Source organism: Nymphalis io, chromosome 21 (genome assembly GCF_905147045.1).
Source record: "Nymphalis io chromosome 21, ilAglIoxx1.1, whole genome shotgun sequence".
Taxonomy (NCBI): Eukaryota; Metazoa; Arthropoda; class Insecta; order Lepidoptera; family Nymphalidae; genus Nymphalis; species Nymphalis io.
The window spans coordinates 3,122,249-3,144,065 of NC_065908.1; the positions used below are offsets into that span (position 1 = coordinate 3,122,249).

Genomic DNA, 21,817 nt, shown 5'->3' on the forward strand with positions numbered 1-21,817 from the left:
AAATGATTAATAATCATTTACTACTAATCATCGAACATATTAAGTGTTTACATTAGAGGACGTAGGTATGTAGTTTTATATCAATACATAATAATAATGTCCTCCAGACCGATTTAGACCACGGCGGCCAATCTCAAGAGAGATTAGCCAACTACGCAGGAGATATTATAGTGCACAAGTGTGTGCGCAAACACAGGTGGATTCTCTGTTCCCTAACTCTCATAATCCGATGGGACGGCAATCGGACACGACCGGAAAGAGTTCAGGCGCAGGACCAACGACTGCATGCGAGAATTTTCTGACAGAAAAACCCAATAATATCTCATTAATATCAATACATATCGGTCATCCATATAAGGGTATACTCATCAATTTTCGCCAATTCACAACTTAATCATTAATAAATAAATAAATAAAAAAACTATTCTAGAGTTTAAATACAAATAAGATTTTATATCTAAGGTTAAAAGATATATGATTTATGATATAATATGCAATATATAAACGATTTAGTGTAAAGTTTCATTAGGTTGAAAGGTTATTAGTTAGTTTTCGGTTTAATATAATATATTTTTCCATATAAATGTTTTGCTAGATCTGGGGATAGCGTTTCGTTTTCTATATTTCTGAAATAACTTTTATAGATATACTGTGCACGAACAATACTATGAACGAACTCATTTTTTTTTTTTTTTTTTCTGATTGTCTAGTACTGTTGACCTTACTGGCCTCTACAGCGTCACCGGGCGGGATGGGCGAGTTAAACTCAGCCGGATGTTGGGAGCCACACTGGGCTCAAGAGAGACGGGCGTCCTAAGGGTGCCTCCTGTGAGACCGGACCTCGGCTTAGGACTCCGTTGAAATCGGGAGGGAAAAACGAACTCAGGTATGAGAATAACATCAATGATACGATACTATATATTAACAATAGCGCTTTATCCGCGTCTTTGTTCGCGTCCTAATTCGGAATTGCTAAATAACAATTTCCTTAAACCTTTTTTCCAAATTATATTTGAAAAATTCTTCCTTAGTACTAACCTACTGTGTGAAAGAAACCCGTATGCAAAAATGAAAAATATATCCAAATGGGAGATCATTTTATGTATCGAAATATACGCATAGCTCAAGAGTATTAGGCGATCCATCCTAACGTAACGAGCAATTGTAATATGTGCTTATAAGGTAAGCAGAAATGTTATTTAATGTACTGTATGCTCACCATCGAAATATTTGTTACATTAAATGTGAATTTTCTTGGAATACCATTAATTACTTATATATTATGCGTCATATTTAATCATTCCATTTAAATATATTTAGTATAGTAACAGCCTGTTAATGTCCCACTACTGGGCTAAGGCCTCCTCTCCCTTTTGAGGTGAAGGTTTGGAGCTTATTCCACCACGCTGCTTCAATTCGGGTTGGTAGAATACACATGTGGCAGAATTTTAGTAAAATTAGATACATGCAGGTTTCCTCACGATGTTTTCCTTCACCGCCAAGTACGAGACGAATTATAATCAAAAATAAAGCACATGAAAATTCAGTGATGCTGGCCCGGGTTTGAACCCACGATTATCGGTTAAGATTCACGCGCTCTTACCACTGGGCCATCTTTTTAAACATAAATCTATACATAATAACGTATCTTTTTATGAATGTCGTGTAACGGGCGATTATTTAAACAAAGTCGTGTCTGCTATTCTGTAAGAACTTATTCATTGACCTGTGAAATGTTGACAACCGATTTATGGTGATATACTATTTTTATGTCGTGTTCTTGAAATGTTATAAATATTATGCTCAATGTCGCATATCACTTTCTGACATTTCACGACCGTTTCCTGCAGTGAACTTCGAGTTTGTTCTTACAGAATAAACCTAATGTTCTTTCGAATGTCAAATCAACGGTGAGAAAAAACAGTGTTTAACGAAACACCCGTTAAAAACGCGTATAAAAAAAGGCCGACGATAATAATTATTGAACTACATTTTATTAATTTTATTATTATTTAAAGTGTGCTGGCTGTTTATTTGACGTAAGTAATGTAGGTCAGGGTTTTAGAAATAATGTATGTGAGTGGTGTGTGTGTTATTTGCATAGATAATATAATTACGTAAAGGTAAAATTACTCCTGCTATTTTATTATATACCTATATTAAAAAAGTAGAAAAGTTCCATTTAAATCATTTACTATAAATCTAAATCGATTGAAAGCTTTAAAAATGACTGAAATTTCATTAAAAGATGAAACATTATCACGTTCTTTTTTTATTTATAATATTTTTTAAGTTGATTTTTCATAAATACATATTACAATTTCATATATCACCAGTATTTGCCAATAAAACATAAATTATCATAACCTTCACTGTCTGATAAGAGCTATCAGTCAAGACGACGCGACCCCCGCGTTTGTTTATTTATGAATCTTATGGAATAATAAATTATATGTCTAATAATAATTATTATTATATGTCTATACTAAAATGTTGCCTAGCTTATAAGGTATTAAGTCAGGCGATCCTTCTGTTTATAGACACTGGAATTTTTAAAGCATTATCTTTACTTCGTTAATATGACATACTTGGGATTTTTTTTTATTATATAAATCGTCTAGCCTGGGGACAAATTCTACTAACAAATTGTCACTTTATCGCAATCGAATCGAAGCATTTATCCGTTTTCCTTTTCTTTGATTTAATTATCGACTATTGCCATCAAAGTTAACAATTAAGTTGGATTTTGACATTGTTGTTAACATATTATCGGTTCGGTTGCGATTCGAATAAATACAGATTATTCAAAGTCGGATCGGAATTGAATCGGGAACGTATCGTAATCGATGTATATTAGTAGAATTCGGTCCCTGGGTCTCTAATCCATAGTAACGAAATTTAAAAGATACAGATAGAATCTTAATGTATTAATTGTGATTTTTGTTTATCATTTAAATTTCAAAAGGATATAAAGCTTAGTCTGTTTAAACTAAATGAAAACGAAGAACAGTGGTTTTTTGCATTAGATTAATTACTGGGTAGTAATTACGTACACTTAGCCCTATGTCTTAGTACGAATGTTGTGTACTAATTGTACTACAATACCTATTTGTCTTATTGAAAGCCGAGATGGCCCAGTGCTTAGAACGTCAATCTTAACCGATAAAGTCAACCAAAAAAAAATAGGGAAAATACGTTGATTTTTTTTTATTGAATTTTAGATTAGAATCTTAAACATCCTTTAAATAAAAAAAATATTAAAAAATTAATAACTCGAAAACGATACACTTTTGCATAAGCATTTTGGGGGTCATTTGATAGCTATTGTCCTGAACTATAACCCTTTAAAAGGATCGTGACATATTACCCTGTAACCCTGTATTCATCTTGTGCAGTGAGAGGTAACATCGCGAGGAAACCTGATTGTGTCTAATTTCAATGAAATTCTTCCACTGTAAGTACAACCGACTAATCAATCTATTTTAAACTTTATTTTTTAAAAAAAGGTCATTAATCAAATTTACAGTTATCTTTTGTAATAATAATAATGTATGATATTTAAAAATTTTAAATGGTGTATTGGCATTCATTCGTGTCTGAATAATAAAACGTTTTACATTGAGCTCATTATTTATTTCTTAAATACTACTCATATTATAAATTCGCCGGATACGTGACGGAGTGTTATATATGGAAATAAGTCAATAATTTCGTGGAATATTCATGTCCTATCCTATACTAGAATTTCATTCTCTTCCTTATTTTATTTATCTTTTCAAGAAACAATTCTAAGATTAAATTATTAGTAATATAAATAATTTAAACAAACTTATTTATGTTGTATATTCCTAAAAATAAATGCACGCAAAAGGTCATACAATAAAACGATCTATATAAAGATAATACGGTAATTAAAATGAGAAAGTTTTTATTGATACGACTAACATTCGAACAAGCAATTTATACGTTGCTTGAATACAATTTTTTTTTTTTTTACCTATTAATAGGCCAGCGTTTGACCGTTGACTTGTCTGATGTTAAGCATCGACACGGTCTAAGATGTAGCACGCTTGCTTATAAGAAACCTGTTTACTCTGGATTTGAAGACACCAACATTGTACCTATCGGGAAATACGAACTCGGGCAAAGCATTCCAAAGTTTCGCAGTGCGAATGATGAATGTAGACTCAAAGCGCTTCGTACGTAGGAATAATATATAATATAAAATAATTTATATATAAAAAAAATTAAAATACTCTTCAATTATTGACTAAATAAAGAGATATAGAAATAAGAAATGCTGTACAAAAGGTTGTGCTAGTACCTAAATACTATAGGTTTCTTCATACAACCTTTGGGTTAGGATATTTGAAGACAAGGTTTTATGAAGATGATTTCAAGCAATGGTAAGTTTTACGTATCTTGATTCGATAACTTATTCGTGTACATAAGCCAATTATCCATTACGATTAGCTTTTTAAGTTTTAAAACGTAAGATAATATGTTACTTAATATATTCATTGATGGAACAAATTCAAAAAGTATAAAACATGTGACATAACACCGTTATCTACTTATATCTTCATTTGATAACTGGGATCAGGTAGGCGGTATTAGTACATAAACATAGGTCTACCAACTATGTTTATAATGGCATTAATGAATAATAAAACCTTGAAAGTGTGTGCCTTTCGGTAACTGAAGTTTCTAGATAATTTCACACGAACTATTGATTGAATAAATTTATAAATTTAAAGTAAAAAGTAACAGTTTTTTAGAGTGCACCTAGAGCCAGGAATCTGCCACATGTGTATCCACCAATCTACATTGAAGCAGCGTGATGGAATACGGGTCTAAAACCTTCCGCTTGAAAGGAGATTGATTGCGCAACAGTGAGACATTAATAAGTTGTTACTTTATTTTTACTTAGCCGAGACGACCCAGTGCTTAGAACGCGTGAATCTTAACCGATGACCATGGGTTCAATTTTCATGTGCTTAATTTGTGTTTATAATTCATCTCGTGCTTTACGGTGAAGGAACATCATGAGGTAACCTGCATGTGTCTAATTGCACTGAAATTCTGCCATATGCCACCAACCCGCATTGGAGCAGCGTGGTGAAATAAGCTCCAAAATTTCTCCTCAAAATAGGAGAGGAGGCCTTAGAGGCTTTTTTTACTTTACAACAAGATAACGATTAGATAAAGATACATCAAATACTAGGTATTAGTTTTATAAACGATGTTATTTGTTACGGTTATCTCTCAGTCGAAATATAATTTACAATGATAAATTAATAATTATGATTCATAAGGCTTTCGACGATAAAGGAGAATATCGTAACGAAAGTGATCGACTCGGACTGTTATCAGGCTATTATTCACGCTGGGGTCGGCCCGAAGCGAATTGCCGCTTAAATTATTTACATTGAAACAATTCCACGGTCAGATTCCGAGCGTATTATTACTAAAAAAAATTCTTATAAAATCCTACTTAAATATTTGCTAAAACCGTTTATAGACGTTTCTTAAAAGAATCTATTTGTATATAAAATCCCGGTGTGCGTGTTCGAAATCCCAACAACGGCTTGATCGATTTTGATGAAATATTTTTTTTTGTACTTATGGGTTAACTAGATTGTTCTTTGCTATGGTTGAACCGTGTAGGTAGGTGGCGCAGTGATATTTTTTCTCTCATTACAACAAAACGTATAATACTTAACTCCATCCTCATTCTTCGTATTGGTAACAAAATGTCACGAGGTAAAATCTTTGTTTAACTCTTATGAAGTCGGGACTGTATTAAATTATTATTTTATTAGAAATATTAAATGTCATCAATAGGAAATTATCTTACAGGTTTTTTTTAAAAAAAGATATTTTTTTACTAATTTAAGAAAGTTGAAGACTTCTTATATTATATGTGTCGAATCTTCGAGAAACTAACCGACTATTTTCGATTTTGACACCTGCCAATTTAATAATGGACTAATAACTTTGGGATCATACCGTCATTTACCTAAGTTTTCACTAATATCTGCCAAAAGGGTCGTTTTCGCTCTATTGAAAATGGAAAAATGAAGGTGAAAATTAATAACATCGGTGCTAAACCAGCTCTATATATATAAGTAAATGATTAAACACAATTTTAAACTAAAATTATTTATATGATCTCCAATTGAAAAATGTAAACAAATCAATTCCTATGACAATGTAAAGTATGTACAGAATGTTTTGGCAAGCCGCTTGAATGATTCAATTCTTATACGCTAATAAGATTCTGATGAACAAATTTAGGACGCGTACGAAGCCAAGTATGGAACACGATTCAGTTTCATCTATCTATAAAAAAGCTTAAATTATATGTAAAATTTTACGATCCATGAAATATATCACAGTGTTTCAAAATAATTATTTTCGCTGAATTTTTTTTCTAAATAAAATTTTATTATATGTTTAATATTCGTTAAGGCTTCACAATCGCGACATCATTTATTTTTACATAACATATGTTAGTAATAAAAACAAAAATCGCGTTTTCTACGTTATATAAAATATTTCTCGACTAACGTTGACTATTCTTTAAAAAGAAATTGCCAATAAGATAGGTAAAAAGTAAATTAATGGCCTGAAAATGTCCCACTGTTGGGCTAGAGCTTTCTCTCCTTTTGGACGAGATTGTTTAGAGCTCACTCCAACACGATGCTCCGATGCGGGGTTGATTACGTGAACGCCTCATGCATATTTTCACAAGCCGTAGTACCAAGTCCTAAATAAGTATACTAAATTTTATTCGTTTTAGTACATTGATTATTATGTTTACAAAAACGTTTTCGTTTAATTAATGTATTGTAACGTATAACATAACCCAATTTATATATATTCTTATTAATGAATAAATACTTCGCCACGATAACATTTTTCATTTGGACGTGTTTCTTAGCATCAACTGAACGTGCGAACGTGTCTTTCATTGACGTAACACATTTTGAAACTGCGTCTTCATAGAAGATAAATCACCAACATTTGTGTTGTAAACATACAATTTCTTTGATTTTTATAAGTTATCAACAAAAACGGATACACTGTTGTGTACTTTATTAAGAATTACATACAGTTACAAAGAGAGATACTAATTCAACAACTATTTCAGTAGACCACAATATTTCATTACAAAGTCGTCTCGACGACAAATGTTTTTCTGATAACAACAGCTGTCTGCAGTGCTAGTCGGTAAGAATTCACTTCGTATCTCAATCGTGAATTGTTGAAAACCGACTTAGTATGAAATGCTATTTTGATACGTGATATTAGTAGTCTTAGTAACAGCCTGTAAATGTCCCACAGCTGGGCTAATTTTTTTAAGGAAGGCCTACTCTCCCTTTTTGAGAAGAAGAAATTGAAGCTTATTCCACCACGCTGCTCCAATGCGGATTGGTGGAATGCACATGTGGCAGAATTTCAGTGAAATTAGACACATGCAAGTTTCCTCACGATGTTTTCCTTAACCGTAAAGCATGAGATGAATTATAATCACAAATTAAGCACATGAAAATCCAGTGGTATTTGCCCGGGTTTGAACCCACGATCATCGGTTAAGATTCACGCACTGGACCATCTCGGCTTATGACGTGATATTATTGACATGTTATAGTTATTATAGTCAATTTCAAGTTTGTTCATACAGAATATCTCTTCTGATTAGTGGTTTTATTTCCGTAAGCGTGTCATCTGACTGCGTGTAGTGTATCTCACTCCAGCTTTGGCGGATGTTGGGAGAGGACTATGGACCAGCGGATGATGATTGGTTGACGACGAACTTAATGTATTGAGTTCTAATCGTTCCGTCGTCGATATGATTGTGGTTATTACTGCACATACATAATTGATGCTGATACAAATATTAGATAAATAAAATATCTTATACCAAGATAAGAAGTTATTTAGTTATTACGAAGAAAGGATATCTTAGGATATGATGTTATGTTTACTTATATTATAAAGCCAATAAATTTGAATTACCTGTTAATTTCAAGAACTTCTAATCCTTTATCTTACGTTGAAAAGCCATTCTATTTAACCCTTGGGCTTTATCATTTCCCACTACGACCCTGAAGAGCAGAACAGCAACCAGAAACATTTTTTGGATTTTGTAAAACAATACACGTACTAAACATTAACTTTGATTTTTCCTCAATTATAATTTTTGAGGAAAGAGCGCTTTATTAGCTTTAAACATTTCGATTCTAATAGCTTGACAACAGAATTTCAATATAAGGTGAATACTATTGGTGCGGTTAAATAATGTTTGTACATGGCTCTTGAATAACAAACTCTGATTAGAGTTATCTGAATCACAGGTATAACAAAATTACTATGTGAAGTTATGTCATATCTGTTATACGGCTGGAAATCCTGTAATCGAGTTCAAATCCCGGGTAGGGCCTAACAGCAGGGTTTTACAAGATCCTAGAAAGCGTTAAAATGCATGTGATACTAAATTTAAAAGAACGTTTTTGTGCAAAAGGTTACCTCGCCAATTGTTTTATAAGAATTGGTGAGTTCATGGTCAATAGAACACCTTGGGAATGAAACGATCGCGTCTCCTGGCTATTTCAAAATCAGTCTAGTGTTTAACGTGTAATGCTTAGCCTAGATTACGTTAAATATAACGTGTAATGCTCGAAAAAATAGACAATTTAGTTTTACAGTGGTATATTAATAAACAAATATTATAAAACTTTGTCTAAAACGATTTATCTTGACTATACGATGAATTTGTATATAGTTCAATATTATATGAAGGTTATTATTTTTGTTTTTAATTAGAAATCCACTAACCGCTTATAACATAAGACGATAAAAATTATAATCAATTTCCTATAAACCGTTCGTTTTCATTACCGTTTCGCTGCCATCGGTTTAAAATGCATATTCTACTCATAGAATCAACACGGGAAAAAATTAAATTACATACGTTTGTTAAAATTACACATATCATGTAGCTATATTTAAACATATGTACATGTATACTGTATGTCATATAACATTAACTGAAAAATTTGTTTATTTTAACGCTATCAGTCTAAATTAAAAAAATAACCCATTTATCGAGAAAGGTTATGAGTTCAAATAGAATTTTACTTAAGTATATGTAGATTCTATAAAGAAGAATCGGAAAGAAACTCGGTATATACTTTTTTTTTAAAACAACTATGTAACATTACGATACGAAAGATGCGGAGTATTTGGTAACGTAAACGCGACTGAAACCACATGAAACCACTAATGCAGCTAGTTTATATTACAAGTACGAATGGTTGAATCAAAATGTAAGACAATAGAATGCGACATCGAAACGTCCTATACTATTTAACTTTACATTAATTGAGATCAATTAATGGTAACATGGTATGATGAAAACTTTTGAATTGAGAATGATAAAGCAAGTACACGAGACTTACTAAAGAGCAGTCACACCTAATTAATAAATAAATAAATAGTGTTCGTGCAATGCTCGAAATGTATACTAATATTATAAATGCGAAAGTAACAATCTGTCTGCCTGTCAGGCTTTTACGGGTAAACAAATCGGTTCAGACCGATTTGGATGATATTGAGCATGAAGCACGCTTGAACGTTAAGGAAGGACGTAGCCCCCTCCCCTCCTACAATGTGGGTAAAGCCGCGGGAGGAAACTAGTTCGACTATAATTCATTAAATTTTAAGTTATTAATAATTTTTGTTCGAGTACCTCTTTCATCTCTGTTATAATATAATTATTGCATTTTTTTTCTATTTGACCGTCAACTACCTACATTTTTAATTCAATATTAGAAACATCGTGCCGTTCTTCTAAATCTTGCGCGTAATTTCCATAAAAAGACGTACAAAGTTTCTTCTTCAAGTTTGTGTATCGTCTTTTATCACTCAAACAATCGTACCCGAAAGAATTTTATGAGTTATATATTGGTTTATTTTTTTTTTATAAAAAAATAATAATTTTCAAGCTGGTTGACAGTTGTCCATAGACACAGCTAGAAACGATACCCTGAAAAACATTTGTGGGTAACGCCGTAAATAATTAAGCATCACATCGATAGCCTTACATACAGATACATACAGCATGAGTACTCTGAAAGAACATAGTCCATGTTTGCAATGATATATTAAATTAATAACAAAGCGAACAATAGTAATGATGGTGATAATATTCAATAATAATCATTGTTATACCACTGGATAGTTTTTAAGTAGACGTACCATTACCACTTATGATAAAGGTTTATTGGTAGTGTCTGATATATGATATGTATAAGTGAGACATGTTATAATACATTTTATATTGTCCATTCATCTTCACCCATAACTCGATTCCTGACGACAAAGCTAATTAAATTAAAAAATTAAAGCTTAATTTAGCATGATGAGGAACTTTATAGTAGAGACCAATTGAAGACGACGGTCAGGATGCCCGTGTGCTGCCACCGTAAGCACTAGCGATAAGTGCGGGGAGAGGGGGAAGGCGGGAAATCACCTTCGCCTCCTGAGGAGAGCTTCGCCGAGCCACAAGTGAAGCAAAGCACGTGAGTTGGCCGCGGATGCTGACGCATCCGCCGATATGACATATCGACCGCAAATTTTCCGATCAGTGGCGAAGACTGCCATCGCAGTAGTTTTAGTGTGTAAAAAACCTACATAGCCCGGTTCTCCCCCCAGGGACCAAGAAACTCTGCTGAAGGTTCCCAATGCGTGAAAAATAAAAGATAATAATTAATAAGCTAATAAATGACACGTCAAAATGGACTCATTGTTTGTTTTTATTGTCCTTTGTCTTATTATAGCTATTACTTTTTACATGGCCTCATATGAAATGCAAGTGTGTAAGACATAAATAATCGCTCTATCTTAGACATATTTTTTTTATTCTGTTACCTATTGATAGATTTAACGGTCTAAGTAATTTATGTGTAAATCCATATATGTATAACAGTGTGTGTTGTCAGTGTTGGAAACCATGTCAGATTTTTCCCTTGTAAATATGTGTCCATATCTAGAGATTGACTAAGACAAAGTAATAATATATTTTTGTATTCAATTCAATTCAAAACTTTACATTTACAAATAAGAGAATTTAAAACTCTGTTATTTTTTGTTAATAAATAAATTTATTATACCGTACGGGATTATATAAACGATAGAAAAGTTCGGGGTGAGTAACAGTACAGTACAGTAACAGCCTGTTAATGTCCCACTGCTGGGCTAAGGCCTCCTCTCCCTTTTTTGAGGAGGTTTGGAGCTTATTCCACCACCAATGCGGTTTGGTAGAATACACATGTGGCAGAATTTCAATGAAATCAGACACATGCAGGTTTCCTCACGATGTTTTCCTTCACCGTCAAGCACGAGATGAATTATAAACAAAATTTCCCTTCAAAACGTATAAATCTTTCGGGGTGAGTACTTCTTGATATTCATACAGAATATATAAATATATTTTGTATATGATTATTACATGTAAAATTTATTTATTGTTAAAAAAAGTAGGTATCTACTGAGTTTCTTGTTGGTTCATCTAGATTCAAGGTAGAATCTATGTTCCGGAATTATATTATTTTTTTTTACATGTCATAAATTATTGTTTATTAATTTTAAATATCCGAAAATAAATTATATCATGATCTTAAGTATAAAGATGTCAATTTTTTTTTAATTATTTAAGTCAAATTTAAAATAGTCCCTCCCGATTCCCACCCGACGCAAATCTGCCCATAATGCAGGCCGCATTTTCGCGCTGCACGGCAATGGACAACCTCCGTGTCAAGTAGAACCCGGAGCGACTGTCACATCCCCTCTAAGGCTAAAATTGTAAAATGACGATTCAAAAGTGCTTATGAGATCCTACTTGTATAAAAAAAATATTATGATTTTGACTTAGAATGTATGACATCTCACTAGTTTATTTCAATTAAATAAATATGAAATTCCATCCAAAATGTAGTATATATCCGGTAACAACTACAACACTGTGTACTGTAAAAAGGCTACAAGAATACTTTCAAGATAAAAATTCACTTTATATTATTAAGTATGTACTTCAAACGTTTAATCTACGTAATAAAGCAACAATTAGTATCAACACGGTTTTGTATAAGGATAAAGCAATATACGATTTAATGACCTCAGAGGTCTAGCGTTGTTTGGGGATGACACCGACATGCATCGTCACTCGTGACTCGTCACATTAAATTAATCGATTCTCGCTCTTTATATATACATTAGAAAACCTGACAGACCCTGTCCCGCCTGTACATATGTATATACAAATTCTCATAGCGTTCGATTAAACTGTATATTTGATGTTCTGCAGCTTTTTGAAGCGATTTGATGCGCCATCTAGCGGCGAAATACAACAAATCGTATCGTATAAAAACTTTTTCCATATACATGTGCCAACTGTTACGGTATTCAGTTACACGTTTTCAAAGTATATTCTCAAACCGATATAGTAATATCCATTTTTACGTATGTGTGTATAGGATTCAATGTTCTATTATATTAGTATTTAAATGTTTTTTGTTATACGAATCAAACTTTATTGAACTTTTTTAAACTAAATATATAAAACAATATAGTTTTTTTTATGCTTACTGATATCGTATTTGGTTATTAATCGCCTATTTTTATCGAAGTTATTTAGGCATTATTTTTTTTTGTGGACAAAATTGTACTCTATATACTAAATATAATATATGTATAATAAGTAATTAGACATAACTGAACATATTTGACACAACTAATGATAAACATTCATAAAAAAATAAGACCGGATGATTACTTAAGTAACAAAGTAACAGCCTGTAAATGTCCCACTGCTGAGCTAAGGCCTCCTCTCCCTTTTTGAGAAGAAGGTTTGGAGCTTATTCCACCACGCTGCTCCAATGCGGGTTGGTAGAATACACATGTGGCAGAATTTCAATGAAATTAGACACATGCAGGTTTCCTCACGATGTTTTCCTTCACCGTCAAGCACGAGATGAATTATAAACAGAAATTAAGCACATGAAAATTCAGAGGTGCTTGCCCGGGTTTGAACCCACGTTCATCGGTTAAGATTCACGCGTTCTTACCACTGGGCCATCTCGACTTTCTTATTACTTACCATCTTCAAAATATATTTTTTATCACTGTACGTTTTTTTATGTTAAAATAAAACAAGGCAATCAAATAGCTTATTTTTATAACATTCAGTATTTGAATAAATTAAAAAGTAATTTTTAATTGATGAAAATAATTTTAAAGAGTAATTTAAAAAAAAACAGTATTTAGTTAGTCTCTGGTTCAGGTTCCTTATGTATTTCAATTTATGCAAATTGATTGTAGGTTTACATTTTTAGTACAACAATTTGCTTAATTTGCTTAATGTTATGATGGAAACTTCTCGAAGCCAATTCTAGATGACTCGTGATAGATATTCAAATACATATACAATATATCCTCAACGGAGGTTAGCTGATTAGGCTTCAAACCAGTTTCCTAAACGGATATTGTTTAGTTACGATGTTTTCAAAAGCTGTTATCATTAAAGATAAAATTTGCCGTTATTGTATTTCAAAATATTAAATGAAAATTTTATGAAATTTTTGATATAATATAATTTAAATTCTGTTCGTAATACATATTACTAAAACATATTATATAGATAGCTTTACATTATAATTATATATTTCTTGATCTTGCTTGAAAGATAATTCATTGCGGTATTATGGATAATCGAAGACAATACGAACGTAGTTGATAAAAATAGTTAGTACTTTGTTAAATGAAGGAAAAAGCAAAAGTAATCAGTTCTATTAATGGTTTCGAAACCGAGTGAATATTTGTTTGTTCTTAAAAATAGCACGTGAAATAAATGAAATTTACGAGCGCACGGGACCATCAATTAAAAAGAATCGTTTACTGGAAATGTTTTAAAAATAATTAAACAGTAAAATGTCTAATTTAAAATACTTCTTCGTATGTTGTATTTACTTACAACTAAAAAATAAGACCATCTGCGCAGGATATATTATAGTGTAAAAATGTGTACGCAAATACGTAATTTTTTTTATTCCTATTCCCTCATTCTCGTCCGATAAGTTATCCAACCCAACAGGAGAGAGATCAGGCCCGGGTTTTTGAGTTTTCCGAGGGAACCACTACTACCCTCCTAAATCCAGCCTGGGACTGAGAATAGCTTGTCAGAAACGGTAAATGGAATTTCTACTGGCTAGATTCGAACCCGGAATTTCGGAATCTGCAATATAGGCTAGCTAACGAGGCAATTGTGTATGCATATCTATGTATACAACACTAAAAAAAAGTAAATCAATACAATTTGTAGTCTTAGCAACGCATACATTGAATCAAGCAAGGCGCAATTCTGATACGGATTGTCTTAATTGTCTGCGCACGCGCACCGAATTGCTTAGATTAGTTTGTATAGCACAGAATTCATATGACGATCGCCGATCGCGTGAGAACATTAATGTAGTGCAGTAGGTAGTGACTAATTTAGCCATAGAAACAATGGCCCGTACGTCCGAGCCGCGTGCCAAGCTTCTCTGTTTACGTGTATGACAAATCGTAGACGCCTTTTAAACCACTTCCTCGACAATAAAATGTATTGCTATTGATCAAACTCAAGGTGTGCGGCCATTTGCTATTTATTGGCGATTAACATTGACAACGTGTCGATGGCGTAGATAATATGATATTGATATTATTATGATATGGATCATAAATTAAATTAATTGTGTAAATATGTTTTCAAATCCATAAAAAAATTATAAATCGTGTTGTCAAAGTAAAAGGTCAAGGTATCATATAGTATGTATTTTACGTACATTAAAAAAACTATTCGTTTTGCTTACGTATAGTAAAATTGTCTACGAGGCGTAATTCAGACGCTACCATTTCGTTTGCCGTATATGGATCAGTTGGCTTCTAATAACGGATAGTACGTTAAATATATGATGATGATAGATCTTGTATTTATTTCTGTTTCAATAAATAATTGTAAACATAAATTAGATAATCTCCCATCTCTTATTAGCAAAACGAATGGTTTCCTCGATGTAATAACTAGGACCAGATTTTTTAATCGTCAGTCAACTTTTATTTGACGAATTTCTTTTATAAGTTTCGTATAGAAAATTTGTCAAAATATAAATTTTATTCTTCTGATAAAAAATATCTAGCGATTTAAAAATCGTTCACTGTCAAATAACTGAAATGGATAAAGTTAACTATACGGTTTTCGAGTGTTTTATCTATAATAGATAAGTGTTATGTATACTGGTTTGTTTAGTGTCATAGGTTTTAGATTTAGATTTAAATATAGTTATTATTGAGCTGTCTAGTTAATGGCGCTACAAGTTGCGGCTTCATCCGCAAAAAAATAATATATGAGTACGGCCATATCTATTTGTCTGGGTATACAAAAAAAATAAGCTCGAGTCGATAGTGTGAGGTAGAACAGTGAGGCAGTTCAACCAAATAAAATGAGTGGACTGTTTACCTGATTAAAAACGCAACGTCATTAAACGATCATCCTTCGAACTCCAAAGTACTCATAAGTCCACTTGAATAAAGGTTATTTCGTCTTCGATTTACTTAAAAAAATGCACGCGAAAACCAGGGTTTCAAAACTAAAAAGTACGTTAACATTAAAAATGTAATAAACATTTCAAACAAATCGAAATGAGGTTACTTGTTATCCTCAAAACACTGTTATGATAATATAAACCCGGTGTAAATATCATCTGAAACTAGATTACAAGAACAAACAACGCTTTGTAGTTGATCAAACATTCTACGAAGAATTATTTATAAACGGAATTGGTTTTTGTATAGAGTTACAATTCTCTATAATTTATGGTTCTATCATTTGAAAGTTTAATAAAAAAATGACTTAAGAGACAATTTAAAAAATACAATAAACACCATTTTTTTTATACGGAATTATTACAATTACCATCTATATATTTATTTTTATATATGAAGGCAGTCTGTCATATAGGCTTTCAGGTTAGGTGTACATTAGAAACAATGTTAACCATTCGTTAACCTTTACCATTATCCTCAGAACTAAGATATTGTTCAGTGTGCTTGTAATTAAACTGACTCACACACTCAAACTAGAACACAGCACAAATAACGACACAGTACTCCTGTTTGGCTATAGAATACATTAGTGGATAGTAGTACCAAAAGAGAACAGGCTTTTGTCCAGCTGTGGGATGTTAAAAGACTTATTTTATATGACATTATCAGCATCTATTGTTCTTCTATAATTATCATTTCTTTCAAAAACCATCAAATTCAATGAAAAAAAAAGTGTAGCCACGTTTTTTAATATTAATTAAATTTATTTTTACACACCAACAAATATTCTCGTATAGATCCTCAAGTCAAGATAAAAGGCTTAAATTAAAATACGCAGGCAAATACATAGACTATGATTATAAAAAAAAAGATAAATAAATAAACACGACTTAACACTAACGCAAACTTAATTATCACACTTTGATTCTATAATAATAAAATTATAATTAAGAAAGATAAGTTATCCGAGTGACACGTCACATATGTAGTTTCGGTAGACGGCAGACGGCGTGAGTCACGATATGACAAGATCAATGGCACACAGATTTCATACCGACTATTTTAGAATACATCTTGAACATAACCACGTGATTACAGATCGAATGTACAAATATTAACACATGACTGCACTGAACATTTGATTGTTTTATTTGTCGCTAGAAATCACAACTTCATATTCATTTATTCAATGTAGAAGCTTTATTACTCATTGATAGTCAAAATAAGAACCTATCACCCGTTAGGAAAAGAAAGTGACTTGGCTATTCTGTAAGAACAAACTCGAAACTCACTGTAAAAAACGGTCCTACAATGTCAGACTATATATGCTTCATTGACCATTATAATCATAACATTTCAAAAATATATGCATCAAAATAGTATATCACCATAAATAGGTTGTCCACATTTCACGGGTGAGTAATAAGAAGTGAAGTGAATGAATACCACTTTTTTTTATATGCGCCGGGATGGCAAATGACTCTACTCCACCTGATGGTAAGTGGTAGTAGAGTCCAAACGCGACGACGGCCAGTACAGTCGGGAAGAATGTTCTGTACTAGCCGTCCCCGCCTTGCCGGCCCCACTGCTAACCTGAGAGAAGAACAGACGGAATAAACTGACTAGGTTTATTGTCTATTTTTATAATTATTAACAATTTTATACGATAAGGAAATCCTATTCTTGAATTCACTTATTTTATAACATTTTGCACATATATGTTCCTTTATAATTTTCTTTAAATTTAGCAATAGAGGCAGTTTGAAAGCTTTCTGTGATCCTTTTGTAAAACCATTTAGGTATGTACATTGCCCCACAAAAGAGTTACTGACTCTAAGCTGTCAAGCATCATAATACATACTAACTCACGTTTAAGTTATTTAATTATTTTAATTTATTAATTTATGTTACAAAGGCAGACGAGCAAATAACCATCGCTAGCACTAGAACTATTTTTTTTTATATAGAATAGGAAGGCGGACGAGCACATGGGCCACCTGATGGTAAGTGGTCACCAACGCCCATAGACATTGGCATTGTAAGAAATGTTAACCATCGCTTACATCACCAATGCGCCACCAACTTTGGGAACTAAGATGTTACGTCCCTTGTGCCTGTAATTACACTGGCTCACTGGACCCCCTCAGCGCCATTAGCGGGCTCTATAATTGGCAGGTGTTGTGGTTATTGCGTGAAACAAAATAATTATATATAAATAACTGAAGTGTTTTTATGTCAAACAGAATTATAATTATTATCTGTGTTCAGGTAAAACGTAGGTTGTTGTCATTGCGGCATTTTACGAAATAACCATAGCTTTATATTAGTGTGATTAAAAAAAAACTAAACCAATTCAATATTAACTAATTTATTATCTTGTTATCTTTAATAAATTTAATTTTTACTTAATAGCTTTATAAATAAATTTTCGTTACTTAATAGATGCATTACATTTCCATACCGATATGATTGTGAACATGGTTAAAAGTATCATAGTCTAATTTATTAACGTTTTTTTAAATATTCCTAGTAGCTTCATCTGGTCTCATAAAAAAGCGTGACGTAAGTACACTTATACAAAAAATCTTTAATGATATTCGTCTATAAAAGTACTTTTGACGTTATTTTTACCAGATGTGTAAATCATTGAAACATCTGGCTTAGTTACAATGCTTTTTACATGCTATTATCGTTTATTCAATAGAATTTTAACCCGTACTAAGAAACTTCAATATAAGATTGCTTCGAATTATAAAAAAATTAACCGTTTCGCTCGGTTTCGCCAGAGTTCTTCTTCTTTAATCTTTCTCAAAATATGGGCTTAACGAAACAAAATTATATAATCGCCGTTTTATACTACATTAACAAAACTTATGTGGATATCGAGTCCACAATCTGATACGCTTCATATAAATCACCGTTAAATACCACTGTTTTATGCTTGTGTATTTTGATCTCACAATAACGTAATGCGAAGCACTCAGGGTCGTTCACACAGGACAATACAAACCAGAATACTTTACCACGAGATTCTTATTAATTAATTATCTCGTGACTTAGAACAAATGAAATTATTTGAAATTTCGCCTATCAGAAATATATATTTTTTTATCCTTCCTTTCTCTAAGGCTATATCCATAGCAAATTTTATTAAAATCGGATCAGCGGACCTAAAGGAAAAAAGCCAAAATGTATGCAACACATTTGATCTGTCACATGATCAACAATTGACGTATTGAATTGAATAATTTAAACGAAAGCGAAGTTCGAAACCGCTTTGACACTTATTGTCGGACACTTTGTCTCGTCCCCCAGAATCATCATGAGCAGAGATATCCTCTTATCATCTTGTAGCCCATATCCTAATCCACCTAACTATTATAAAAATGGATTTTTTCCAGGTCCCTTATAACAGGATGTATTTTCAGACTGCTGATTTTTACAAATACAAAAATATAATGTTGAACTAAAGGCCATGCTTGTTGTGTAGAAAATCTACAGGAAAAATAAATAACAATTATTCGGTGTATACTAATTTACTTATTTTATTTATAGCTCATTGTATTTATATATTATGTACAGTATTTATACATTTTGATTACAATCAGACATAATATATTTTTGTTCTTACCTAGAGTTGATGTAAATCGAGTTAATTTATTACCTAGTTATTTTCTAAATAAAAGTTATTAAACAGTACAAACAAACTGTTTGAAATTATGAATACAAAACCATTAGATATGTTGGACAAACAAAATAGTTCTTTTGATAAGGAAATTGCAAAAAATTAATTAGATCTACCAGCATCAATATAGTTTTTGGACAAACTTATACACATTGTAAATAAAACATTATGATATGTGTCTATAAAACACTTTCAACTACTAAAGGATGCAATAATTCTTTGTGGTTTGTTAATCTAAACACACAAGAGATTGATTTTGCATGCTTTAGCATCCATTCTCATGCATTCACTGGTTTAAGCAACCATATATAGTATATATGTATATTCATATGGTCATCAGCTTCCATTAATACGTAATATAGAGTGCTACACTTATGAGCATTCAAAATAGAAAAACATGAAAGCTGAATGCATGCCGAAATGATATTTATGCATATAAAACTTCATACATGAAGACTTATTAAAAATGTCTTGCTAAAAAAATGTAAAAATATCATCGTCTTTAGTATTGAAAATATTAAAACTCATATAATATTGATAAATATATATCATAAGAAAACAATTTATCCAAATTAGAAACTGCAAGAGTCTGTTATGAATTGTTGGTCATTGAAACAATTGATAAATGAATTTGTTTTGATTCTTTTGGGTTACAAACTACCAATTATTGTACAAGGTCTCATTATTTTTTTATCTTGCAAGGTTTCAATTTGAAGATCTTCCTTAAATTAAGGAAAATTCAGACTAACCTTGTTTTATGATAAATTTTAGGGAAACCATTTTGTAGGAAACACAAAACATGAATAATTTATTATTTATCGGTTATTTCCTTGATAGTAAGTAAGTAAGTAACAGCCTGTAAATGTCCCACTGCTGGGCTAAGGCCTCCTCTCCCTTTTTGAGGAGAAGGTTAATAATTGATAATGTCAAGGAAATTATAATAACAAATTATTAGTGAAATATATAAATTTGTTGTATATATTGCATATTGTTTATATACATTATTATAATCTGCTACTTATGTTTTAATCTTTGTAATATATGTCACAATTACTATAAATTTAATTATGATTATTTAAAATAGATTTAACTTTATCATGTAATATAAGACATATTAATAATTAAGTATGAGAAATTACAAAAGTCATATACAATTATTAATATATATTTTTTTATATATTAATTTCATTGCCATTTAATAAACTCTCAGTTTATTAAATATTTTGATTATGTATATTCAATTTGTTATGTTGTTAAAGCACTAAAAATACTTTTTATATAAATTAAAATATATATATATATATATATATATATATATACATATCTCATATGAAGGTAAATTATTTTAATTATGGTAAGATAGTCTAAAATATAATCAGTTTCGAAGAGAACTTAGAAAACTAATTAAATATTGTTTAAATAATGGCTTTTTAGTAGCAACAGGATATGATTTATCAGTTTTTTCCCACGCTCATAGACAAGCAAACACATCTGTTACTTATATTTAGAGTTCACTCATTAACAAGAGTGTACTAAAATGCCATTAGGTATTGTAAGATTGTAATTGATGTGATATTTATGTAAAGTATATTAAAAATATACTTAATATAAATTATAATTGAAAATGAACATCAATAAGGAATCTGTCATTCGAAATAATTTATTAAATTTATTCTATTAATAAACAGTTTCTATATTTATGAACAGGTGTTGTAAAGAATATTTATTATTTTTATTTATGGAACACGGCCAGAAGGTTCTCGTATTTCCAGTTAAGGTAACTACTAGTTTTAAGGTCATTGTTATAGCCTTAATTGTTATTTAATTTTGATAATGGTATCATTTAAATAAAGCATCGCTTAATGTTCTTGGCTTCGATGCTAGTGATTTGAATTAGGGAAGCCAACAGGTTACATGAGCCAACAAACTGTCTGAAATACTTACTGATTTCATTTGACGCTGCATTTGCTGAATCGCTAATAAATGAACCACTTCGCACCATGGGCCCCCACTGCGGCCTTCGCCCACCCTCCCTAGATTCTGTCCTCTCCCCATCATCCGCTTTACACAGATGAAAAGAAAATACGCACCAGTATAACACAAAACCGATACGCATCGTGATATCTAAATGACACTGAAGTTAATGCATAAATTTTTTGCAAAAATACAGTAACACCGCTGCTATACCACACTCTATACACATCCTAAAATAAAATTGGTTAAAAAAAGGATTTATCTATATCCTAAGGCCACATCGCACGGTCACAAAACATAAAACTACCGAGTTATCACAGAAAGATATTTCGTGAGGTTGAAAAAAATTGACGTTGCCTTTATTTGAGGCAGCAACATTTTTCCTTGCGATGTAGATTATATAACTTCGCTTTTAATTTATACGTATAATCTATGGTGTATGATCGAATACTCGTACTGTATCAGCATAATGAAGTTAAAAAACACAAGCGACATGTAAACATGTAAAATATT

General features: G+C 31.6%; 1 protein-coding gene across 2 annotated transcripts in view; it reads right to left on the reverse strand.

Annotated features, from left to right (window-relative positions):
• LOC126776785 (stromal interaction molecule homolog) overlaps positions 1 to 21,677 on the reverse strand; it is a 52,978-nt gene extending 31,301 nt beyond the window's left edge. The window contains exon 1 of one of the 2 annotated variants that reach the window (XM_050499545.1): positions 21,275 to 21,677. In XM_050499545.1, the coding sequence (XP_050355502.1) occupies positions 21,275 to 21,446 (172 nt within the window). In that variant the 5' untranslated portion in view covers positions 21,447 to 21,677. The remainder of the gene's footprint in view (positions 1 to 21,274) is intronic. The other variant, XM_050499546.1, reaches the window with a different exon arrangement.
• Positions 21,678 to 21,817: the final 140 nt, after the last annotated feature.